The following is a 26,804-nucleotide window of genomic DNA, read 5'->3' as shown; positions in this document are numbered from 1 at the left end:
CCTAGTCTTTGCAAAAGTAGCTGGTGCGATACATTGTCAAATGGGGCAATCAGATCAAATAAAATGAATGCTTCTGTGCAACCTCTATCAAGATAGAATCTGAGCTGTTCTGTGACTCCGTGCTGTGACCAGCCCGGAAACCAGAGTGAGATGGGCGAAGAACACGTTCATTTCAACAAACAAAATTTGTTGATTCACATGCTTCTCCAGGATTTTTGAGAAGAATGGTAAAAGCAAAATTGGTCAATAATTAGACCAATTAAAGAGATCGAGATTTGGCTTTTTAATTAGGAGTAGAATCATAGCATGTTACTACGCTTTAGGGTCTCTGCTTTCTAACAGTGAAGAATTGAGAAGAGAAATCACCATTTGCAGATAGTCAAGCATAACTTACTAAAATAAGAGGGGAGCAGAGGTTATCGAGGCAAACCAGATTTACAGAGTTCAAAAAGGTTTAAATAAAAAGCTGGTGCATTGATGGGTAAACCTTTACTCAAAGAGCAGTCCAAAGAGGATCCAGATGGAACTCCATAACCAACTTGCGTTTTAATACAGGTGGCCGCAGTGCAAGTAGGGATCTTTTCTGATTGTAGCTGGTGGCAGGAGGTCCGAAAAACAAAAAGATTTTTAAAAAAATCTGAAAATCCGCCACTTTTTTGCAAAAGAAACCAGCCAGTTCCTTGCATTGCAACTGTGAGAGATATGGGGAAGGAGAGATCCTCACATGGTCTGATAAACCCTTGGCCACTCGAAATAACATATTTGGACAGTTCTAGGTCATAGTAATTTTATCAGAATAAAATGTAGCTTGGGTGGAGAGGCAGGCCTTGTAATATTCTTCGGGGCCAGGTTATATTTCCTTTTTTCTTCCTCACAGTAAGATTTGCGCAAAATGTTTTCAAAGTGCTTGTAATGCTTTTTGACCCCACAAAGAGTATCATTAAATCTGGGGGCAGAGGGAAGAGATGTAAGATGAGTATTAGGTTTGAGAGGAAGAACAGAGTCAAGAGATGTCCGAATCCAATTATTGATCGTACAGAAGTCAGAATCAACCGATTGGCTCAAAGCAGGTATTGTATCCCATAGTGTAGTACTAAAAGTAGAGAAATTAGGTTGAGATCAATTTCTCAAATGAGCAGCTGAGCTACGAGACTGCACTGTAACCGTGGTGGAAATCGAGAAGGAAAAAAGTACGGCAAAATGATCCGAACAAAGAGAGAGGAATCAGACAATCCAGCAACAAACCCTTGAGGTTAGAAAAGAGGGGATCAAGCAAATGCCGAGCTCTATGCGTGGGGGGCATTATTCATTAAAATTGCATCTGAGGCCTGAAAATCCTCTACCATCGAGGTGGAGATGCTTCAAGTCGGGCCATCAAAATGAATGTTGAACTCACCTAGAACATTAAAATGTGTGCATTTAAGAATATAGGGAGAAAGTGCTTCTGATAACGGAGGACTCCAATTGCCAACAGGTCCTGGAGGGTGATGGATTAATGGCGGAAAATAAAGACCCACAGTCTGGGATGGAGAGATCAAGCATTCTGTGCCGTTATTAAGTTTTAAAAACATTTGCAATTCCAACGCCTCTCTTGTCCTCGCAATCAAATCCAATCTAGTGATAATTACTAGGGAGGGCAACAGTAATGACTGGAGCGGAGGCCTCATAAAGCCAATTTTCCGTAAGAAAAACGGCACCCGGCAGGCTGGTTAGTAGAAAATTACATACATCGAACTGGTGATTAGCCAGAGAGTGGCAATTAATATTGAGAAACGGTAGACAGTAGGTTTGGGATCAATAAATCTAGAGCCCTCACAGTGGAAACATCAGAAGGAAGAGCATCATCTTATTACAGGTTCCTGAACTATCAAATTGAGTAGAAAAATTAACATCAAAATGATCACACCCAGTGATCCCAGTAATCAAGTTCATGGATAAATGACATACCTCTGAGGTAGAACAGAGTGCTGTGAGCGGACTGGCATGGCAGAATATCTTAATTTAATGGAGTTAAAAGAGCCAGCGTTCCTGGCCCCCAGGCCTGTTCGGCCACGGATGAGCACAGACAGCCTTGCCTTTGGTGCACCAGCAGTGCTCCTGCTGCACGTGTCCGCACCATGGCCATGGTTAGACGAGGTCTGGGCTGTAATGAGGGAGGGACAACTACAGCGCTAACCACTCTCGGAGGAAGGGCCTACCAAAATGGCTGCTCTATGTTGCCCCATAAATAAAGGATAAAACTTTTTTAAGGGTCTAACTGTCAAAACTACACAAATTGACGCCCACTTCCCTCAAACGGATTCAAAAGTGTCCCAGAACAATTCAAGACCCAAAAGTTAAAAAATATTTCCTCATGCACTCACTACAGCAGGGATGGAAGAAAAGATCAGAAAGGTAAGTGAGAAACAGAACCAAAGTGACCAAGATAGTGTATTCAGCACCTGTTGGCTGCCTATGAAGAGCCTTAAAGCAGCAGAGACTGATGGGGTACAACAGCGCTGGTGAAACTGAGATCCACTGACATGAAGACTGCACGTTGCAAGCAGCTTGGTGAAGGAAAGTGGTAAAATAGAAGCAAAAGCACATCCTTTGTGCCTACCACCGGAACCCTAGACAGTAGAGAGAAAGAAGGAGCTATTGTATGTTTAAAGGGAATTATATATGCTTCAAATTGCAGGTTCTCTCCAATACTCTGCCGGGTTGAACATTTATTATCAGGATAGATCATGTCCCCTTACCAAGAAAGAAGCACGTCAGTCTTCCTGAAGGAAATGAACGCAAGTAAAGATTGATACGATTATTTAAGGACTTAAAGGAGGTTATACAGAGCACCTGGTGAGATGCTGCGAACGCTGCTCGGCTTGTGCTGGATGTCGTCCTGGGGGCTACAGTCTGGTGGAGGGGGTGGATTGGCTGAAGGGATTTTGATACGAAGTGGGATTTTTCTGGTTACCTGTTCTTTCTCCTCTGACTACCCTACCCCTTTCTGATGTCTACTCATGGATGGCAGACATTAGCATTGCTCTCTGATATTATGGGACTGAAACTGTGAAACATTTTACAAGTCCTAATCTTCAGAAGGTTTCTTGCAATGTATCTGACATTACTTTTGCTTTTCAAATTTGATGTGAAGTACGTATCTGGTGAAAAACAGGTTTGGTTCAATTAAATAACTGAAACCGGAAAAACCAAGTTATTTAGTTCTTGACAAGATCTTCATTCTGCTACCTGTTATCCATGGAGCAAACACAATGATTTCAGAATAATCTGGTTATGATAAAATGCGCTCATTTTCTTTCCTCTTCTGCTTCCTTTAAACAACATAACGTAGTGTAGAATAAAGCAGAAGTGATCACATACCTCTATTTGATGATTCTCCAACTCCTCTCCGATGTCAGCCAGAAAGTCTGGAATGATGTCCAAAAGGCAGGCAGCCAGAAACACTCCTCCAGCGACACAGCTGATAAAACTGAGACACATTCGATGACATTCTGCTCCAAAGAAATGAGAAAACAATGTTGGTCGAAGACAAAACGAGACTGCAGGAACTCATACTGACGAATGACACACCATCATAGAACTGACAAGAGGCAGAAAATGTTCGGGCATTGGTGGAAAACGCGTCATGCCTATGAATTCAGATATCATAACTTTAGAACCCAGTTCATCTCAAATTTGAGCCACACTCCACATTCATTCCGATGTTCAGATGTTGTTAGAAATACAAAAGGAGCTACTAGATTTAGTGTCATTTTTCAGGAGGTATACAGTTCTGGCACTGCGTGAAGGGGATGCAGAGATCTGCCAGTTACTATTAAAATATAAATAGGGCCCATTCATAAAAATAGATTTACTTGTTCTAGCAATGACAATACTTAGCTGCTGTTTCATTTGATGAATCAGAGTTCAAAGACAGCACTCTAATACATTTACAAAGAAGATAACCTTAATGGAATTTGTATAACAAAACCGCAGATGCACTGTGTACTTTATGAAACGTGAATTATATGCCAGGGTGGCACATGGCAGAGGCGAGTGAAGCTCATGAGTATTCTGCACCACTGGCCTGGCCCATTCTAAGACTTTACCCAGGACGCTCATGATGGTACAGGGCAGGATGGCCAGGGCTTTGCCTGCATTTTTCTAATAATGATTATTAATAGAAATGTTCGTTTAGCATTTGGTGTTGAAGGGGGAATGAGCCATATTATTTTGTGTACCTCTTGCAAAGTATGGCTGCTTATGTCAATAAATTAACAATCTGGATTCCTTAACATGGTGTGTAATCAACAAAGGCCAGCTGTCAGTTTACACAAATAGTAATGCAAAAGAGTGTCTCATAGGGCTTAACCCCCTACAGGTGCTTGCTTTTTAGGTTGTAGCAGACCACTTCAGCATTCATTTTCACTGTCTGGTTCTTTTTCCCTAGAATCTCCTATACTTTTCATACTTTATCCGTCTAACTTGTTTGTACAGTGAGGGTACTAGGCCAGGTATAACCTCCAGCTATCAAGACCCTGCCCTCTGTGAGAAAAAAAAGCCATTTCAAACCTCTCAGAATGCTAGTTAATTATTAGCAGAAAGCCAAAAAATATCTCCAGTTGGCTCCATGCAAATGAGAAAACCCTTTTTTCTCTGCGCACTTCTCTACGCGACCACATGGTATTACAGATATAAGTGCAAAGGCCACCCCTTGAGAGGGGTCAAAAGAAGGTATCATGGATGACCCAGACATCCCTCTCCAGGCAGGAGCTGTAACAACAGGCCATGTTACCACTACATTGTGAAAAGTGGAACTGCTTCTTTAGACAGCTAGCTCATTTTTAGGTCTCGCCTGAGCCAGCGCTTTAGCGCTGCCCTGGCGAGAGCTATAGAAAGCGGTATTTGGAAGTGCAAACAAGTGCTTTTCAGGCCGCCAACTACAGTGCATGTGCGCCGGGCGCGCGCACCATCTGGCAGCCTGCTGATCACTTTCCCGGCCGCTTTAATGTTCTCAGTGAGCAGCGCGGCCCCTGAGAACATCAAAGCGCCCGCGAAAGTGCACACCATTTGCCACCCCCTCCCTTATCCCACTTCCTGCTTGTTTTATTGGATTTTCGATCTGCTTTCATTCCCCTCTAGCACTGCGCTCTAACGCGAGACGTGTGACACCAGGGAGACTCTCGATTCCATATTTAAAAGCATAGTGCGGGATGACTTCACAGGCACCTCAAAGTGTCAGTGACTCAGGCACTCTCACTGGAATGCCATTGGCACAGGGCACTTGCTATGTTTTATTACTATCTTTACCCTCAATGGTTTAATAATAGCATGACTGGTCAATTTTTATTAAACTTTTTTGAAAAATTATGCATGCACATACTTTCTAGATGGAATGTTGCTGTCAAATTTACTGTGCACCTTTTATAATTGCAGCCCCCTGCCGCAATCGCTTACATTCCCTATTCCTTGTTCTCACCCTGCAGTGAGAGCCGGGCTCGCTGCCACCTGGACAATGGCCCATCGCCCCCCCCCCCCTCCTTCCCCTTAAACACATCACATGGACAAGATGGCAAAATTCGAGAGGGAAAAGTGCTCAGTGTTTGTCAAGCTCTGAAGGCAAACAGCAGCCGCCGCATCCTGGGATCCTTGGCTGTACAGCCGCACGCAACCTTGGACCGCTTCCGGGAGGCGGAGCCAGAGCCGGGGCTAAGACACATGATGGGCCAAACTGCGCAAGTCACCACAGGCGGTCACTGCACAAGAGGGGCGCTTTATGTTTCAGAGCTACAAGCTCACACACGCTGCACACCCGCCTTGTCGTTTTACAGACCAGAGCCCTTCCTAGAGGGCCATCAACCTCTTCATCTGGCAAGCACCCTGACTGCCACCGTAGCTCCAAGTCCACACTTTGTACCAGCCCACCGCCTCTTCTCTCCATCAAGCTACCTCCCTGCCCTCACCCCTGGGCTTGCAAGTCCCGCAGGACCTAGAGTTCTTAATTTGAGCCGGTGGTTTGTGTGCTCAACACCAGCTTTTAATTGTCAACACTGATGCTTATGAGAGTCAGTCGCCTGGTGGCGCGGTCTCTCTTATTTACAACAACTGTTTATTAATTCAATATACATTAATAATGGCCAATACCTGCCGCCTATGCCATTCTTATAGCTCTGGGGGCTTGCTAGTAATTGTGCTGGCACTGTCATTGGCAGAGATGGCAGGGGCAATGAATGGGTAAGTGCACGTTGCAAAGGGCTCGTGAGGAGTGTCCTGGCACTTTTTAACAAATCAAAACACTGCCGAGTACATTACAGCCACAGACTCTCGAGTACCATGCTCGCACTGGAAACAAGGCCAGCTTTGCACCCCACATAATGAGCATTTAGCATGAGGTGACCGGATTTTCAGAATGAAACAACCTGGACGGCCGCCGACCTAGAAATAGGACTGTTTTGGTCGGCCGGATCACGGTTTCAAAAGGACTGCACCAAAAATATTTAAGGTCACTTTCCCATATGCATATATTTCATAGCTCTTGTATTTATTCATTACGATACAGTTAATTGAAACCATTACATGAATATAGAACGCGCAGTGAAAAATACAAAAGCACACGCTAAACACCAGACTCCTTCAATAATTGTCCTTAATGCTACCAACGAGCTCGCGCGACGCAGATAAGAATGAAGCAGATGTCACCGGTATAGAAAAGGTTAAAAGCTACAAAATCGTACTGATGGCAAGTGGACTCCTGAGTCATTACTTTCTGTATGTCTGGTGCAATTAAGGACAAAGTGCCAGTGCATGGAAATAATGAGTGAGTGAGTAAATATTACATATACACGTGTGATGAGACCCAGGGGCTGGTTGCTATTGAGTCTGGCTTGGGCTGATGGGACACGGAGTCGCCCCCTCATTACATCCTGCTGTGCTGCCTGGGAAAGGCAAGGCAGAGGGTGGCTTTTAAACCGCTCCACTCATGTTCCTGTGTTGAGAGAGCCGGAGAAAACGTGCGCCTGTAGTGTACCACACTGTGATAATGTGCGTCCTCATCCGACCCGCTCTCAACAAGCATTGGCATAGCCAATAGGTCTCGCTTTTGGGACCTTATAAGTGTTTAGCCATGCAACAGTTGCATAACTAAATACTTATAAGGTCCCAAAAGCGAGACCTATTGGCTATGCCAATGCTTGTTTTCACTTATGTGCTGAATCCATAGCAGGTGTGAGGTCGCAGCTGCCCGGGGCGAGGGCCAGCACTCTAGCTATGCACTGACCAAGTCTGCATCTGGCCGCACCCACTTAACGAGGCCAGGCTTGTTCTCTGGAATACGGGGTGCAGTTTAAGTCCCATCTGTCTCTACATTTATAAGATGCTGGCGCTCTTATATCACTCCTTTCTGGTTTGATGCTCTTGTCAAGCAGAAAACCTGCTGTCACCGCCTATGCTCCAGCCGCACATTGCCTCTTTGAGCCACAAATGTAGAGTTTCAGGTTCAGCAGATGCTAAATGCCTGCACGCGGAGGCAACCCGTCAGTGCTGGTACTCTCACCCTTCGGTCCAACTCTAGTGTGTGATCAGCTCCTGCGGACTGGCGCAGATGAGGCGCGCGCAATAATGAGGGCTGCATGGGGCTCTCTCTGCACCTGAAGTGTTAGCACCCCTCAGGTTAACACAGCTCAAAGCAAGCTGCCAGCCACCGTACAATGAGCAGCGAGTATTCAAATGATAAAAAGTGCAAGCAGAGGTCATGAACGTGCAATTAAAAGCGAGATCGGCCATATAAACGCAGGGTGTGAACCGGTCACGTAGAATACATGTCGGCTCTTTAAAAACAGAATTCTGTTCCTATTCAATTTATGAATTTGAAAGTAATTCGAAACCTATTAACTGGAATTTTACAGCAATACGTGGTTTAAGTTTGCTTGAGTTAGGATAACTCGTGGGTGATGTAGAAGGCCCCTCGAGCGTTTCTTAATATACTGAGAGCCGCAGGGGGAACACTTCCCTCCAGATCACGCACTACAGCAGACCTTTCATCCCTAGAAATCTGCTCTTCGCTGAGCAAACACAGCTTGACTGACAACGTAGTTTGTTTGGATTCGACAGGGATCCCAGCCAGCATTCCTTCCCCGTGACAACTAATCCTAAATCACATGACAACACGACATGAAAGGCAAAATGCGCAGCACCTTTTTGTACCCCATCTCATGGTTTGCGATACAATTTAATTCACATACTATTAGGTCGTAGTGAAGCTTCCCCAGGTCCCGGAGACGAGGGGGTGTGATCGGGCAGGGTGCATAGAAGGTCACAGAACGACCTGCCCATTGACACATCGATTAGGCAGGAGGCTACCTGCAACTCCCCGAGATTGTGTACACCAACAGCGAAGGTTACATGCAAGGAACAGCAGACCACCATACCTCTGTTTGCAGCACTCCACAACAGGAAACTTTTGTTGGGTTGACACAGCCCAGGTTCCTTAAAGAATTCTTCCTTGCTAAAAGCATTGGCAAAGTCAACCAATCTCACTATTCAACGCTTACAGCGAGACACACATTTGGCTTGGACAATGCCCAGCACGCCATGTTGAAAGTGTAGAAAGCAATTCATACATTACTTTAAAAACAATAAATATAACAGGTTGCGTGACACAATGTGCCTTATATTGTCATGTGTGGTTCCATGATGTTACAAATAAGCACACGTTGAGTCACACAATGTAAAAGCCATCCTGAAAGCATTGAAAACAATGTTTCCATTGTTTTCTATACTTTTAACATGGCCGGAGACCACTATTGACTTTCCCAATGCCTGCTGAATTGAAATCCTTTTAACTGCACCACCAGTGGTGCAGCCAATAGCACCTACCACCATGAATCGCGAATGACATCGCAATGCATGCCACAATGGAGTATTTAGGGAACCTCCAGGGCATCATAATGCTCAACAACTTACACGCGCTGTCCAGAAGCGTGGGCAGGGAGAACAGGAGGGAAGATGGGGAAACTAAAGTAAAGAGGGTGAGCACGCACTGAAAACAATCAAATGGACTCACATGGAGTGCTAAATAAGTAATGACATGAATAAAATACAAAATCATAACTCTAAGGGGTCAACAGTGGATGACTAAATGCAGCCAATCAAAAGGAAGGGTAAAAAAACTATGCTACAGGGGAGGGACAAATGCAGAACAGAGACGAAAGCCACCAGTGAAAAGAAGGGAATTAAGATTGACGAGAAAGCCATCCTATTATGAGCAAGTTGACTCTGTGGATTAATTAATACAATTCTGTCTGCAAAAGACAGCTGAGGTTGTCTGTAGCAAGACCGCTGCAAGCACTGGCAAAGCCAATAGATTTAGGTTTAATGTTCCAACACGAACATTGGCACACGAAAGCGAGAATCACAGGCCGGAGCCTGCAGGAGGGGACATATCAGTTCCTCATGCAGTTCAATACCAGCACTCGAGTGAACAAGGAAGGAAACACCCAAACAGCTGACAGCATTGTGTGAGAGATGAATACTCCACTGCGCTGAGCCAAGACTCGATTGACAAAGTCTCAAGCCAATGGATAAAAGATTCTGGTCGAAGAAAGTCAATGGGTGGATAGTGGACCCAAAGCCCACTCTATGCATAATGTAAGGAAAATAAACATCTGAAAATCTTTTCCATTTGTATAACACAGAGCAGTAATCAGTCCCATGGACCGCTGCCTGCATCCCTCTTCAGGTACCTCATTCCACTCCACCCGGCGCTGCCCGACACAATTCACAAAGGGGTAGATGTTCCCTTCTCTTTGCCCATCAGTTACCACCTCCTTTGAGGTGCTAATAACTGATCAAAAGATTGCAATCAACGGCAGTCGCAAACCATCAATACATACTATTGTGACATAATTAGTAGGGATTGCCCTTTTCATGTCCCCTCCTAATTGCAATTCGAAATGGATTACTAAACCGATTTGGCGACTTGGAAAGGCTTTTCTGACTTGCAAAATAGGTTTCATAGATGCATATAAAACGTTTGTGTTTGAAAACCCTGTGATTTAGTGGATAGCAGCTTTTGTGGATGCAAAGATGTTTAGTACCCTGGACCCTTTGATCGTTAGGGTGTTTATTTTACATCTGCACACATGGTACAGAGTGCTATCTACTTGGTCAGTCCATGTATGAACCATCAATTACAGGAGTTGCTAATGACATTTATTTTGGGGGCCTTTTAAAGACCACACCATGATTCTGACAACCTACAGCTGCAAAAGTCATGCCAGGGAGACCCTGCTTGACAGTACTATAATCACTTTAACGGCGATGATGCATTTTGTATTCATGAGCAAGTTTTGGGGCCACCAATAACCGTTGTGTGAAAGTGGGGGTGGGGCACTCTATCCAACGACAGACCTGCTACACTCCTTCACATTGGCAAGAAGCTGGAAAACCATCTCTTCAAGAAACACAACTGGGTAACCACTCAAATAGTATACAAACTGAAGAGTTTCCACTCCCAGTCCATTTCCCACCCACGGCTCTGTCACACCATACCTGTAACCCCCGTACTCAACATTCTCCCTTGTAACTCTCATCCAAGAAGCTGTATCCCCATTTAATCCCTCTATTTCCTCTTTATACAGCCATCCCAATATAAAATCCCCAATCACGTTGAGCGCATTATTGCTTTGTAACAACATTCAAACAGTCCAAGTCACACGCGCACACTGATGTTGAAAAGGTAGATTTCTGTAAGGTCAGTGATAACTAAGAAGAAAGACAGAGGGAAATTAAACAGTGGCAAGGAAAAGTGCAATGAGCTTCAAATTGGGGGTGGTGAGGTGGGGTGACCGTTTTACCCTGCAGAGTACATTCCTTGACTTTTGTTTAGGCCACAAAATAAACGCAGGTACAGACTAGATGCAACACTTGATGCACCCAACAGAGAGTGGTCAATGTTTGCGTAAATAGAAGAAAGGTACCTTTCCTGGTGAAAACAATCACCCTAATTCTCCTCTTCTTTTCCAATAGTGAAGGGAATCTTTTCACTAGTTCGAAGGCCAGTTCACAAGCAACAAAACATTGGCTGGTCGCATGACAGGCCGGGAAACTATACGAGGTTCACCATTTCGACTGAAAAGTCATGACCCAGAGGACTGCCCCACTTGAAGAGTCTGATCTTCGGCTTGGTTTCACTGCTAGAAACAGCACTGGTGGGATACTATGGTTTGGGGGTGGGGAGGCTTGAGACAGCAGAGCTGCCACCCACTGTTTTTCTCTCTGGAGGTCTATTGGTGGCTAATGGTTGGTGATCAGGGCTCTGTCATAACATACCCAACAGGCACAGACAGCATTCCATGGATTCCTTGAGTAGTGGAAGTGTGACCTTAAACGGCATACAGGCAGCCCATATTTCCCTTCAGTATTTTTGAAACTGCATAAAAGTGCAGTTATGTCCATGGACTGACATGTGTGCACAAATCTGCCTCAAAACCCACATATTTACTGGCAGTGGCATGCAGCATCAACCTTTTGGCTAGGACACCGAGGTGAAGAATCAATCAATCAATCAGGGTGTTTTTTAGAGTGTGCTACTCACTCGTGAGGGTATCAAGGCGCTGGGGGAGTTGCAGCTCCGGATCAGTCAAAGAGCCAGGTCTTGAGGCTCTTCCTGAAGGTATGCAGAGTGGGGGAGCGTCTGATGTGGATTGGGAGCTCGTTCCAGGTCTTTTCTGTGACGAAGAAGAAGGCTCTTCTGCCTCCTCTGGTTCTGTGTATGCATGGGGTCTCTGCCAGGGTGAGGTCGGCGGAGTGGAGGTTCCTTTTGGGTAGGTGGAAGGAGACTTTCGTTAAGGTATTTGGGTCCAATGTTGTGGAGGGATTTGTAGGCATGGGTGAGTAGCTTGAAGGTTACTCTCGTCTCGACAGGGAGCCAGTGGAGGTCTCGTAGGTGTTGGGTCATGTGCTCTTGTCGTGGGGTTTTGAGGACGAGTCTGGGGTTTTGAGGACGAGTCTGGCTGTGGTGTTCTGGATGGTTTGGAGCTTGTGTAGCAGGGTCTTGTTGATTCCGGCATAGAGGGCATTACCGTAGTCCAGTCTGCGGGTTATGAGATGGTCTTTCTGCATTCGGGGGGGGGGGGATCCACTTGAAGGTCTGGCGGAGGATGCAGAGGGAGTTGAAGCAGGTGGAGGTGATGGAGTTGATCTGGCGGGTCATGGTGTGGGAGGAGTCTAGAATGATGCCGAGTTTTCAGGCATGGTCTGATGGAATGGGTGAGTTTCGAGGGCGGAGGGCCACCAGGTGTTGTCCCAGGTAGTAGAGGAGGGTCCAAGGACGAGGACCTCTATCTACTCTCAGAGTTGAGCTTAAGGCAGCTCTTGTTCATCCAGGCAGCAATGTCTTTCATTCCTTCCTGGAAGCCGATTCTGGTGTCTTCAGGGTTCTTCATGAAGGAGAGGATGAGCTGGGTGTCATCAGCGTAGAATGCTATGCTGAGCCCATGCTGTCTAAAGATGGAGGCGAGGGGGGCCATATAGATGCTGAAGAGCGTGGGGCTAAGCGAGGATCCTTAGGGTACTCCGCAGTTGATCTCTGTGGGTTCGGAGATGAAGGGTGGGAGTCTGATCCTTTGGGTTCTGCTGGTGAGAAAGGCGTGGATCCAGTTGAGGGCGGTTCTCCGTATGCCAGCGTCGTGGAGTCTTGTGGCGAGATTGCGGTGGGAGACTGTGTCGAAGGCTGCAGAGAGGTCTAGTAGGGGGAGGGCCGCTGTGTGGCCCTGGTCGAGTAGCATGCGGATGTCATCGGTGGTGGCGAGGAGGGCGGTCTCGGTGCTGTGGTTGCTGCGGAATCCGGATTGGGTGGAGTCGAGGATGGCGTTCTCTTCAATGAAGATGGTCAGCTGGGTGTTGACGAATCTCTCAGTGACTTTGGCTGTGAAGGGAAGGAGAGAGATTGGCTGGTAGTTTTTCAGGTCCATCGGGTCAGTCGAGGTTTTCTTGAGGAGGGGCTTGACCTCTGCCCGCTTCCAGTCGTCAGGGAAGATGCCGGATTCGAAGGAGGAGTTAATGGTCCGGCATAGTTTGGGTGCTATGGCTGTGGCGGCTCTGTGGTAGATGTGCGGCGGGCAGGGGTCGGTGGGGGCTCCTGAGTGGGTGTTCTTCATGGTCGTGGCGGTGTCTTCGGTGGAAGCCGGTTTCCAAGTGGTGATGGTGGGCTGGTTGTCGGTGGTGGAGAGGGGCGCGGTGTCTGGAGTCTGTTCGCTGAAGTTGTCGTAGAGGGCCTTGATATTCAGGTGGAAGTAGGAGCTGAGCTTGTTGCAGAGGTCCTGGGATGGTGTGACGTCCATGGCTTCGCTGGGAGGGTTTGGTGAACTACTCGGACGTTGAAGAGTTATTTTGCGTTACTGGCGTTGGTGTGGATTTTGTTCTGGATAAAGGTCCTCTTGGTGGCTCTTATGCGCTAGTGGTATTCAGTCATGGCATTCCTGTAGGTGTTCTGGTCTTCAGAGATTTTCCTGTTGAAAGTATGAGTCCATGGGATGGGGGCCACATTCGTGCTGTCGAATTCCACACAATAAAAACAGCCATGAAAAGCATGTAAGAGTATGTTAAATAAATACATGCACCAAAGGGCATAGTGAGTATTCAAGGTGCATGGGCAAAAGCACTGAGCTGCACTACCATCAGCTGGCGTAAGGGGCAACCCAATGTACATTCTGCATTGCCATTACCAGATTCTGGAACCCCTTCCTCCTGCAAACTGAAACTAATATATTTACTTTGATAAAATTTCTCAAAATCTGGTTATCTGACCAATAGTTTCAGACAATGTCACGTGTCTCTACAGATATGTTTATTGTGCTGTTGTGTTTAGATAAAGCTTCTGTACTAGTAAATTAAAATAACATGAACACAACATTTTAAAATTGGAAGGTCAGAGGAAAAGGTTATTTCTTGAAGGAACAAGATCAAACATCCTCAGTAAGCCTCTGTGAATGAGCAATAAAAGGTAACCCCAATTCTAAGGTCTAGCTCGGAGTCGAGACTGCCAATTGCTTTTCCTTAGTCCAGAAGAGTGTGGGATTATGCACCCAATGAAAACAGATGGGTATTTCAACGCGACTTTGGCCGATGTTTGGGGGCAATACTTAAAGTGACAATTGTAATCAGGTGACCGCCGTGGAGGGCAACTGATCCTGAATAACTATTTTCAAAATGGGGCTTACAGCAGTCGGTTTTGCAAGTAAATCAACAAGTTGTGTCTTTGTTGTCCCCATTTCCAAGTCTTATGTGTGTTCAGGTTATTCTAGATACATTCTGTATTAAATGAATAACAAAAAAGAATGTGTAGGGTGGGACGGGCTGAATGCCCTCCAGGTGGAACAACATCGTCCCGTAGATAGGGAGCACTGGGAATCCTACTTTCTTGCTTTGTTTATGCAAGCCCTTCACATAAATGAACTACAAATACATTACACAACATCTTGCATACCCAGAAAGAAGCGTGTGTGTGTGTGTGGAAGTGTATTTTACCGCACAACTGGGCTAGCAGCATGATTGGCAGAATGCAGAGAGGCACACTCTGATGTGGCGACAAAAAATTGCCAGTCTGCATGTACCTCAATCAGGCATTCTTATTTATGAGACCAGGGCATGCTTACTCTGCTTTTCAGCCTGGCTGACATACAAGAAAAAGATTTACCCACCCACCTCTAATAGATCAAGTCCAAACATGAGCAAAAAAAAGTTTGACGTTTAACAGCAATACGAGTTTTCGAAGGACCATGGTGAAAAGGTCAAGGGTAGTTTCTGATATATCAATAAACAAGGCCTATCCTGCTATTGAGAGCTGGAGACTAACATGGGAACTGACTGATGTATATAAAAAAGAGTTCTACAAAGGGTAGAGGATGCGCTTGTCTAAAGCAGAATTCTACATATGGGTGATGGTGCTCACCTCCATGGCAAGTGTCATCTCGTGGTGTCCAACAGAGGTGTTTTCCCCTCAATCATTCTTTTCAATAAAGGACAATTTACAGTCTAATTGCAGCTACACCACTGTTGCTGTGGTTTTAATTTTACCCTTTACAAAATATAGATTCCATGTTGGCAGCATACAGCACAGAGATGGCCAACCGAGACGAGGGGCTGTAATTGCACCACAAAGGCACTCCCAACAATGGCACTGGACAAAGAACTTGAAACAATCTCCAGGTAGGCGAGGAAGGCTCATGGCATGGTGTTGATCAACTTCCTAGTCTCAGGCAAGAATTAATCGCTACAGTTACATATAACAAAAGTGGAGGGGAAGGGCAGACATCCGGGCATTGTGTGTGGTACAGAGAGGGTTACAAATCATGCAGGGAGAGCCTAGGCTTTTGTGCAGAGTCTAGCACAGCAGAACTCACAACATATTCTAGGCCCACATTGCACAAGGTCGCATGCTTCATCATCGGGTCTGCTACTCAACCAAACACCAGGGTTTGTTTGGGGTGGGCTGGGCAGAAGCTTTTTAACGGAAGAAGCACCTTGGTTTGTATTGTTCCTCAATGACCATTTGGTGACTAGGACAATGATTTCCAAAGGATGGTCCACTGGAAAAGGCGCCCTCTTCAACCGGCAGCTACAGACTCTTAATAATAAAATTGTCTGCGTTAGACGAAATTTGTATTTTATTGGTGTCACCCTGTGGCAACTCAAAAAGAAAAAAAGCAAGAGGGTGACTCACTGCCCTTCGTGTCTGGCTATCGGCATGTTTCATGTCAAAAATAGACGGGTCTGGGTTTGTGGCAATTCTACAGGTCAAATGAAGTCCCTAGTATCTTAAATCAACTGATGTCAGATTACAACAGTATTTTTTCTCCCTACACCTGGTGCCCACGAAGTCAACAAAGGGTTTGTAACAAATGTAGTATTTACAGAGGCAGTAAAGGGAACAAACACAACATGCAGAGCATCTGTAAAGACATGGTGGCAGAGTGCAACATGTTTTGCAACTCACTTACACTTACCTTGACCTTACATAGGGAAGGCCTCATGGAGGCGGCGACCAATCTCCTACTCGCAAGTACACATTTGACTCTAAGGAAGATGGACAATGAAACTATTTTTGCATACTAGGATCAGAGCGAGGTACGGCGCTTGTACAAAGTACAAGGTGCTGCAGGTGTACCTTCTATGCAGAGGACAGCACGCATAAACCTATCAACTCTTGCCTCTGCTCCCGCTTGCATACAAGTGGCAGAGAAATACTGGCTGCTTGTAGGTTCCACATATGACCAGGCAGTCCGGCTGCTGGTGAGGATCATTATCTGATCACAGAACAGTCTCAGTGAAATACCACATTTAAAGTCCAAGGTAGGTGACAAATGAGTGAGCACCTTCATGGTTGTGACACCTCCTTTGCGCTGAGAATTGTTTGGTAACGTGCTATTTGAGAGGAAATTATCTTGTAGTTGATAATACTGTCTATCAATAATAGAGGTACAGGAGAACTTAGAATTTCAAGCTTTCTGCATGCTTGGCCAGTAGGTTTTCTAGAAAAGAAAAATTGCACAAGGATACTACTGCTCAAAGTCGAATCACAGCCGGACTGCCTGGCCTTGTAAGGTATCCTAGACAATGTGTAGGGGAAGTATTTGGCCACAATGGATTCAGACTAATGTGTCACGCGATAGAAGCTTAAAATAGTTTCAGGAGGAAGTGACTGGACTAGAACTTACTAGTGAACCTGGTGTGAGGGAATGTCATTGTTTGTTTCTGTTACGTTGGTCCGGTTTCCTTTCAGTATTCTTTTGTAAACTGTCTTGCCTGTGTTCTGGACAAAAGTGGTTCAGACTGTTCTTCATCTAAGACCACACACCCGAGATCATTTTCAGAGTGTCCTACTTCTAGGAGGCGTGTAGACATTTTCATGGTGGTACGTTACACACAAAACTGCTCCAGGGTGCACATTCTTGTCTTTCTAGTGATCATTGCCATTATTAAAACTACTGTCTGTACGCATCTCCTGAGGTTTGTGTAGGCCCAAGTCCATCTCATGGGTTGTTTAAGGAATCTGCATACACTATGATTAATGTAAAGGAAATGTCCATTCACTAGTGCAAAATTCTATAATTGTAGCCTGTCTGGAGTTTGACAGATATATTCAAGAAAATTTAGTAGGCTGTGCCCTTTATTAATGACAAATAATGCAGTCAGAATGCATTTTCCCTATGTTTAAAAGACACAGGCGTTTATTTGTGATCTTTTTTAACTTGTTTGATATAGACAAGTAGGTGTTCATGCATGGAGTATGTTGATTCTTAACTGTCTCTTGGGTCTCAGGCAGAGATTTCCAGTTGTTCAGGGCTCATTTCTTTGAACAGCAAAATAGTTGCATTTGATAAAGTTTTTCAGATAATTTTTTGATCAAACCCATCGGGCTGTTCAAGGAATCTGGCGCTATTTTTACAATCGTGCCTGATCAAGGGGAACTGTCAATATAAGAGTGGTTTTGGATGTTGACTGTCGTCTCTTAGGAGGCATGTGTGGTCTGGGGGTCTGTGATAAACTTCAGGAGATATTTTCCATCTCTTGCCATCGGCATCAGAACTAGGAAGCATACGTGTGACCACCTCATGTGGCTGGTGAACCTTTAGTGTACGTCATTCATTGATCCAAATGACTAAATTAATGGTTTCTACTTTGCTTTCAGACACGTTGTGTAAGAGAACGTCCTGTCTTTGTTCTTGTTTGCTCTCACTTTTCTGAAGCAAGGATCAGCAGGCGCATGGCAGACTTACTGAAGGAGTCACCTTTAAAAGGACTGGGGTCTGTATGTAAATGATCCTTCTGTTTGCTGTTTCCATTAATTAGTTAATTGTATTATTCTGTGGAAAACATTCCTTTCACTTCACCTGATAAAATTTGCAATTATCTGATAAGAAAGTTACTTAAACACATGATGCGGATACATCTGCAGGGCAAAATAAAGCCATTCTGGTTTCAGTTACGTGTTTAACATATTTCTACAAGAATGCTCATCGTGCCAGAGTCAGGCTAACTTTTAAGACATGTCCTGATCTGAAAGCTGTCAATAGTGAGCGTTTCTGTATGCGGGATACACCCTCATCTCCTTGTGCACACATACTCTCCTGCGAGCCTCGCTCCCTTTAACCCCCCTCTTTATCCAGGGTCGGAATGCCCTCTCTGCCAATCAGGCAGGGCCAATGGACTGGCCTGACAAAACTGTGTGGGGTTGGTGTTTTGGCTGTTTGTTGGCCTATTTTATAGTCCACTGGGTCCGTTTTTAGGTAGAGCCCAGCGTTGCAGCGCATGTGCTGCTCGCTCTGCAAGGCATCCTGTAGTGTAGTATGTTTTAGAAGTGGAGTGGAAGCACCGCCCATATTTTTCATTGGCTGGTGGCATGGTCTCTGGTAAACGCTGGCTTCCGATTGATAATGAGGCTTCTTAGTCCCTCCTCGTTACTCCAGTGTCTCCTTTTGTGACCTCCCATCAGGACTGCATCTTTTACTTGCGGCGTTACACTGTCTACTTCATTAGTCGGTAAGCACTCTTGTTAATTCGGCTTTGGCAAGGGCGCCCGATGTTCACGGGCCGCCATGTACATAACTTAATTAGGCACGGGTGCTGCGCTATAGCACAGCGCTTGCTTTTTTTTGTCTACTGCTTTTATTTCTATTTATTTACTTTTTTCACGTTGGCGGCACACTGGCTTTACCTTTAGCCATGTTAAGCTAAAGAGCGGGTGCCGCGATTGTTGAAAAAGTAAAGATATACATTTTTTTTCCTATTTCTTTACTTGTGCAGCATTCGCGGCACCCACACTTAATTTTAACATGGTTAAAGGTAAAGTGCGGGTGCCACAATTGTTAAAAAAGTCAAGAAGAAGATTTTTTTCTATTTCTTTACTTTTGCAGCAATCGCGGTACCCACGCTTTACTTTAACATGGTTAAAGGTAAAGCGATTTTAGCAAAAGTAAATAAATAGAAGGAAAAAAAAAAAAGGAGTGGCCCGCCATTTTTTTTCTATTTGTTAACTCTTGTTTACAATGTCAAAGGTTACAAACTCACAATTGCTACACCTTTAGCATTGTAAATGCTTGTGTTTTTTGGGGGGGGGGTGCTTTGCGGTGCATATTTTTAGGGCCTTTTTGGCCCTGTTCGTTATAATATTTTTAGTTTGTGGTTAATTTTCAAGGTTCTGTATACTGTCCTTCACAGGTTATGATCCTGCCCTTCATCAATCTTCACCCAACTCCCTCATCAGGGGCACTTGTACCAGGTGTATGATGCGATTGTACAACTACGCTGCTTTAGTATTAGCTTCCTTTGGTTGTGGGACTGGGTTACCACCGCCCTTTACTCCAACCATGGGTGCCCTCTTAACTCCCAGTCACCGGATGCTTATGCCTGGCTCCAATCACAGGCGAGCGCTCTCTACTTGTCATCAACAGCAGGTACAAACCAGTCCGAGTGGCAGGCACTCTTCCTGGTAGGTGACAGAAAGCAAATGAGGAGTTTTGGAGGCACAGTGTTTATTATAAAACATACAACTATCACTATATTTTTCTCTCAGTATTTCATTTCTGTGGTGTATTTCGAAAATTATTTCGTGGAATACTTTGGGCTACGATATAACTTTGAAAGACGCTCTGACTTCCGTTAGACATAAATACAGCAACAAAACGGCGGCTTATACACAATGTAAAGTGTTAAAAGTATGTTGTAACTGCCCCAAGTCAGAAATCGATATTTATCAACACTAATAACTTTTATTGGCATAGGGGATCAGGATAGATCTTAAGAGTTTCTTGTTGACTAGTACAGGCACTTTAAAAAAAATATATAACCACAGGAATATTTAGTCCTCAACATTTAAAAGTGACATCAGTACTCAATAGGATTTAAATCTAAACGTTTAAAATGTGCATACTGTAAAATAACTTGCCTCTTGGATATATTGTGCATTTTTTTAAACTTATTTTCTCATTTATGAAATTGCTTGAAGTCCTAAACATTGTGTTGTATATACAGCCTTAATTACCTGTTAGATACTGTAGTCTTCCAATAATATGTTGCTGTTCATTGCAGTTACTCAGTAGGATTTAATTATTTTGTAATAGTAAATTAAAATCTGCTCATAGTAAGCCCGCTGACTGAGCGGTCATTGCATTTTTTAGGCATCCGGTGGCTACTTTGTGACTGCAAGATGTCTCAAGATGCAGATGGCAGTTAAAAGCCATAAAAAAATCTATTTGTACGTATGTCGTAATTAAGGGTGGGCGTAATGTGCGTAAGGGACCTACGTTGAGAGGAACGGAGATGGAACCAATCTCCGCACTCTCTGCATAGTTCCGTTACGCACATCCCGCCTCCCGTATTAAATACATTAAAAAAGCAATTTTTAAATAACCTTACCTTATCGGCGGCGTCCCCGGGCTTCCATCCTCCTCCAGCGCGTCTTCTTCTGGGAACTGCGCAGGCTCCCACGCACTTCCCAGAAGAAGACGCACTGGAGGAGGATGGAAGCCCGGGGACGCCGCCGATAAGGTAAGGTTATTTAAAAATAGCTTTTTTAATGTATTTAATACTGCGGGTGGGAGGCGGGCGGTCAACTTCCGTTATGCCCCCGAGTGTGTGGAGATTTGCCTTGTTTCTCCGCCTATTATTGCGGAAGGGCAAATCTCCGCACATTCCGTGGGCGGAACGGAGTTGTCCGCCCACCCTTAGTCGTAATACAGGAGTGCAAATTTCGTTTAGTCTCCAGCTCTCCATTGCAAGACTTAAACGCCCCCCTTTTTTTATAATAACACTTTTACTCTCTAATAGCACATGACAAATTATTATTTGGCCACCGCCACACACTGTGTATGGAAATCTCGAAATCTTACTAACACTCTGGTACATACCGTAATATGAAACCATAATTTGGTTTGTTAACTGGGTCAAAGGATTGCAACTTTTAAAGGAGTACATATTTTTACTACATACCATCAATAAAGTGCCCAGTCTTTTGAGGGACATTTTAGCTAAAGGTTCAGAGGAAGTATGTTGAATTTGCAGGCAGGGCATTGGTGGAAATATTACTAACCTCATATTTAGTGTTCTGATAATGTGCTGGCCAGTAACATCATATGTTGACATAAAATGTGGAATAAGCTCTACTTTTGTTACTCAGTTTTTTGGAATCATCTTGTTCTGAATGCTGTTCTTCTGCAGGTAATTAGGTAAAAATTTGTTTTGGGGATTTTACTCCGTTTCAGTGTGGGCCTTTAAGCAATAATGTGAAAAACATTCAAGGGTAATTCTATTTTTCTTGTTGCATTGTGGTTTTGCTCAAGAGGTACTTTTTAACAAGCATTTGCAATGCAAAAGGTCTCGCTTTTGCGAGAGTTTAAGCTATTGGCATTGTAAATGACAACCCATAAATGAAAGGCATTTTCATTTACAATGCCAAGAGCTCAAACTCACGCAAATGCGAGACCTATTGCATTGCAAATGCTTGTTACTTCTGAATTCCCCGATATTACTGCAAACATTGCCCAGTGCTGCCGACTTTGGAACAGAGGAACCAATATAATCTCGGCGTCAGCTCAACATCCAGAGATTCTGGACAAATCAGTTAATCTTCCCGAGCCTAAAATAATAATGAAAGTGTCCGTGTGTAATGTAGGTGGGCCTCGTATAACGCGCTATAATAACTTTGGGTGGATTTCGCGCTATAAAAAAACTACAAACAAAAAAAACCTCAAATCCATGCAATCTTCCAAATGCTGTAAAAACACTTATAGAGCGCGTCTTTACAAGTTCAACACCGCCCCAATTTGCAAACATGGATCACTTGTTATAGATATCTGATTCGATAATGGGCCGCTTTTATTTTGTACCCTTGTCTATTTTCAGTCGCAGTCCGACCCTGTCCTTAATCCTTATCCTAAAGCCCAGCCCCCTCCTCTACCTTGAGACCGCCTCCTCCTACTCCCCCAATTCCCTGGTGCCCCTTTCCCTCCCCCACCCGTAAGCCACCGTGCCGGTCCCCTGTGCAGCCGCCCCCTCACCTCCCCATGTGCATCCTTTTCACTCCTGCCCCACCCCTCCCAAGCTGCCCCTCGCCCACACACCTCACCTGTGCCCGCAGAGTCGCGCAGGAACGGTACCCTGGATGGGACGAGCCCGAAAAACAAAGTCAGGAAGAGCAGTCCAAAGAGGCAGCCAAGCTTCACCTGCAGCAGGTAGTCCATGGTGGCGGGGCAGTTGTTGGCCTGCTCCAATGTCCGCTGCTGCCGCCAGAGGGAAGCTCCGGCAGCCTCGGTCCCCGGCCGCTTGAAGCTACTTCGCTTCGGGATCTCCCAGCCGTGTTCTGGGCTTCCCTCGCCGCCCACCTCCCGCAGTGACCGTCCAGTCCAGAGCGCAGGACCCGCCCACGCCCCGCCTACTCACCGGCCCTGCCTGCAGCCGAAAACTTTACAAGTCGCGCGCCTCCACTCCTTGAGCTGCCCTGTGGGTGCACACACACGGCGGGATCCACCGCAGGGGCTCCCGCGGTGAAACTCAATTTCACGCCGACTTTCTGAAACCTGTTTTCTAGTCACGTGTCCTATAAAATGTAATCACGCTCCTCTTCACGCCTACGGTTGTCCCAGCGGGTATTAGTCGCATTCTGGAAACGTTTTCTCGCTTACGTGAGTTAGGGTCTTCGAGGTAAACGTGAGGTTTGTCAAGACAACTCTGGTGTGTATTTATTTATTCGTTGCTTCATTTAGCGCGGTCTTCACCCAGCAGAGTTTCAGACACCCCTATTTCAGTTTAAAATTGTATTAACTCCTCGTGTAAACTACATGGGCGAGTTAAAATCACGTATTTAAATTAAAGTCACTTGGTAGTTCCATTATCACTTCAAAATAAGGAAGGCTTCCCCCATCGCTCAGGATTAAGACGTGTATACTATGTTTTAGATTGGGATCAAGTAGCTTGTCTAATAAAGAACGGATTAGGTCCCCTTTTAACTTCTTTGAAACTAACGTTTCTGTCTTGCAGAAAACCCTCGAGATAGAAGACCGAGACAGGTTCGCGCAATAAACAGACCACACTGTGTCTTAAGCATAAAAGGCCATTAATTAGGACCAGGCTGCACAACAATAAACAATAACCAAACATTACATCAATAACAACTTCCAACAACACTCTCCAACCCTTCATTCCTTTCACCCACTCCACACTCACCTTTTGTACCACTCCATGCCCCTTCCGTTCCTCACCATTCCACAAATCTCCTAGCATCCTCCCCGATCTCATCGGCCATTTCACTCATGCCTCCATTACCCCCACCTCGTTCACTCTTCCCCCCACGAGGGATGGGTGTGCCCGCTAATGACTCCCCCCACCCCTCAAAAGTACCGCCAGCCCCGCAGCCTGTCCTAAACTGGCACGCTTTAGCCAACCCTGAACCCGAACCCTAACTGCAGGGTGGGTGGGTGGCCTTCGCAATAACCCTTCCAATGGTGCCGAGCGCAGGAAGAGGAAGTCACCTTCCTCCCCTGCGCTCTTATACCTACCCCCTAGCTCCACCCCTTGACCCTGCCTGGTCCTACCCCTGCGCGAAAGACCCCGGGGGAAGACTAGTCTGCGACTCTGCTTCCCCCGGGGCCCGGCATCGCGCAATGAACAGACCACACTGTGTCATAAGCGTAAAAGGCCTTTTATTAGGACCAGACTGCACAACAATAAACAATAACCAAACATTACATCAATAACAACTTCCAACAACACTCTCCAACCCTTCATTCCTTTCAACCACTCCACACTCACCTTTTGTACCACTCCATGCCCCTTCCGTTCCTCACCATTCCACAAACCTCCTAGCATCCTCCCCGATCTCATCGGCCATTTCACTCATGCCTCCATTACCCCCACCTCGTTCACTCTTCCCCCCCCCCCGAGGGATGGGTGTGCCCGCTAATGACTTCCCGCACCCCTCAAGAGTACCGCCAACCAGGTAGCCCCCTTTAGGGCGGATACCTGCCCCCCCCCCCGGGGACTGGTCAAACAACACACATCCCTGCCCACTCAAACATCCCTGCGACACCAAATTGCCTTGTTCCAAAGCTTGCTGACCACATCTCTCCATTTCCATCATGTAATACGCATTCCCCATCCTGGAAAGATGCACTCCGTCATCCCTAAAGAGTAGCGGTTCCTCCAGTTGCAGTCTAGGGTGATTTATAACCTTAATGTCCTTGTCCCCACAAAAAACTCGCATTGCTCTGTTAAGTTTCCGTCTTGCCTTCTCAATTGCCCCATGTTTAACAGCGCCCCTCCAGATTTTTCTCGGGACAAATTCAGTCCAGGCAATGCAGGTCCCTGCCAGCCTGTGCTTCAATACCTCCAAGTCTCTTTGCATCAGCTGTAAGAGCGCCAAACCCGACAGCCGAACCAAATCATTTCCCCCCAAATGGATGATCGACAGATCCGGGCATCCCTTCTGTGGGACCATCTTCGCGAGCCAGGGCAATAGTGCCCCCCATCGCATACCCCCTTCTCCCCACCAGTGCACCTCGTGATGTTGTCCCTTGAGTCCCAGGTTGCGGCCGTACACCTGTTGCTCCGCATACTTTAACGCCCAGTACACGAAAGAATGCCCCACAATCCATGTGACCGTCTTGGCCCCAGGTCCTCCCACGCAACCTGAGGGAGAAACAGATGTTAGACACACATAGAAAAACAGCCACCCCATCCTCCCAAACCCCCAGCTCCGTTCAACCAAACCCTTCACTTTCGCACATACCACTCACAGCACCGGGACCTCCATCTCCCAATCTGCCGAATCCTATCCCAGGACCACCCCAGCCGGGCTGCCGCCGTCGCCGCCCCAATACGAAACGAGTGAGTCCCAAAACCAGCCGGTTCCAAACCCAGACGCACCAATGCCATGCGCAACACCGCCAACAACTCTCCCGCCTTCACCCTTGCACCTGACCTGTGACAGAATATCTCCCCTCGCACAACCTGTGTGGCAAGCACAAATGACCTCCATTCAGCCACCGGGCATACACTCCCACAACCATTCTCGCTCAACCATACCCACTTGCCTCGTCCCAATTGATCTGTTTTGGACCGACCCAACCAAATGCCCAGTCACCCAGCATCCAAACGAATCTCCTCATACCGTCTACCCGCCACCGCCTGCGTGCCCAACAATTCCGACACCCGAAACGCCCCAAAACACATCCAAATCATGCACAAACGGAAAACTCGGGCCTCAAACTCATCGTAACAACAGAGTGGCAACGTCGCAACCAACCGTACCAACACTTCAAACGTTATGGCCCCCCTCGGAACCCTCCCCCCGCTCTTTCCCTGCTCCAACCTCTGAGTGCCCTACTGACAATCACACTCTTCGTTGGGTCAAAACCAAAAAACAAACAGCAATAAAATTACACTCCTGCCAATTTCCCTGAAATGGTCGCAGCCGACAACCCCTTGCCCATGTAGTGCAATACAAACTGTAACACTCCTTGCTCCACTGTCGCCTTTTCCCCACAGGCAGATTCCCCGCTCCATCCCATAAAGGCTCCAAACTCCGCCCACGCCAGTGTTTAGGTCCGCCTGGTGGTAGCAGCAATAGAATTCTCAACTAGGCCTATCACCCTCACTCCCCCAAGGCCCAGATGCCGTCCGGCAGCCCTGTCTTGCACAGATCCGCTCCTGGTGCCAATCGCCGGAACCGCTGCCACTGCAAACGAGACAAAGCATCCGCAATGTCATTATTCGCTCCCGGAACATGTTTGGCTCGCAAGACCACATTCAAACGCAAGCATTTCAACATGAAACTCCTCAACAATCTCAGCACTCTCAGGTCCCTTGCCCTCTGTCGGTTAACCAACTCGACTACCGTCATGTTGTCCACATGGAACAACACCGCCCTGTTCTGAAACTCAGGACCCCACACTTCCAGAGCCACCAGCAAGGGAAAGAATTCCAAAAACGCAATGCTCCTCCCCTGTTTCATCCAGTGATCCGGCCACGTCTCCGCGCACCACCTTCCATCCCAGAAAATTCCAAAACCAGCTGCCCCAGCCGCATCAGAGTAAATTTGGATTTGCCAAACCATCTTTTCGTCCACAAAGTCCAAGGATACCCCATTGAAATCTGCCAAGAACGTCAACCATGTCCTCAGATCCGCCCTCACTCCCATGGAGATCCGGACCCTGTGGTGTGGAAGCACTGCCCCCGACATGGCCATGCCGAGCCATCTGCAGAACGTCCGTCCCGCCCGGACCACCCTGCACGCGAAGTTCAAAACCCCCAGCAGTTGCTGCACCGCCCTCAACGCAATCCTCTTTTCTCCAATCACCCATTGTAGGCACTCCTGAATTTCGGCTACCTTCGCGGCCGGGAGCCGAGCTGTCCACTGGGTGGAATCCAGCTCAATGCCCAAGAATGTCAAAACACAACACGGCCCACTCGTCTTCTCAGGTGCCAACGGGACCCCAAATTGCCGCGACAGCTCCTGGAACCATGTCAGAGCCCTGCCACAGTCCCCCAATCGCGCCTTCCCGAGGAACAGGAAATCATCCAGATAGTGCGTGTCGTCCCGATGCCCACTCAGCTGCGTAAATGCCCACTGCAAGAAAGTGCAGAACATTTCAAACAATGCGCATGAAATCGCACACCCCATGGGCAGGACTTTGTCCACGAAGATGGCCCCTCCGAACTGCATTCCTAGAAGTGCGAAATACACAGGGTGTATAGGCAGCAGGCGGAAAGCCGACTTCACATCGCATTTCGCCAATTCCGCCCCCGGCCCACACACCCGCACAAGGCGGATC

General features: G+C 46.4%; 1 protein-coding gene across 2 annotated transcripts in view; it reads right to left on the bottom strand.

Moving 5' to 3' along the window:
* The window catches only part of LOC146860456 (zinc transporter ZIP1-like), an 82,805-nt gene extending 60,203 nt beyond the window's left edge, over positions 1 to 22,602 (bottom strand). The window contains exons 1-2 of one of the 2 annotated variants that reach the window (XM_085644347.1): positions 22,417 to 22,602; positions 3,361 to 3,491 (exon numbers count right to left, since the gene is read on the bottom strand). In XM_085644347.1, coding sequence (XP_085500473.1) covers positions 3,361 to 3,480 — 120 coding nt within the window. In that variant the 5' untranslated portion in view covers positions 3,481 to 3,491; positions 22,417 to 22,602. Of the gene's footprint in view, positions 1 to 3,360; positions 3,492 to 22,102 lie in introns of both variants that reach the window. The other variant, XM_085644346.1, reaches the window with a different exon arrangement.
* Between the last annotated feature and the right edge of the window lie 4,202 nt (positions 22,603 to 26,804).

The sequence above is a fragment of the Triturus cristatus genome, chromosome 3_1, assembly GCF_964204655.1.
Source record: "Triturus cristatus chromosome 3_1, aTriCri1.1, whole genome shotgun sequence".
Classification (NCBI taxonomy): domain Eukaryota; kingdom Metazoa; phylum Chordata; class Amphibia; order Caudata; family Salamandridae; genus Triturus; species Triturus cristatus.
Note: the sequence above shows the minus strand (reverse complement) of the source record. Positions and strands in the feature narration are given on the sequence as shown.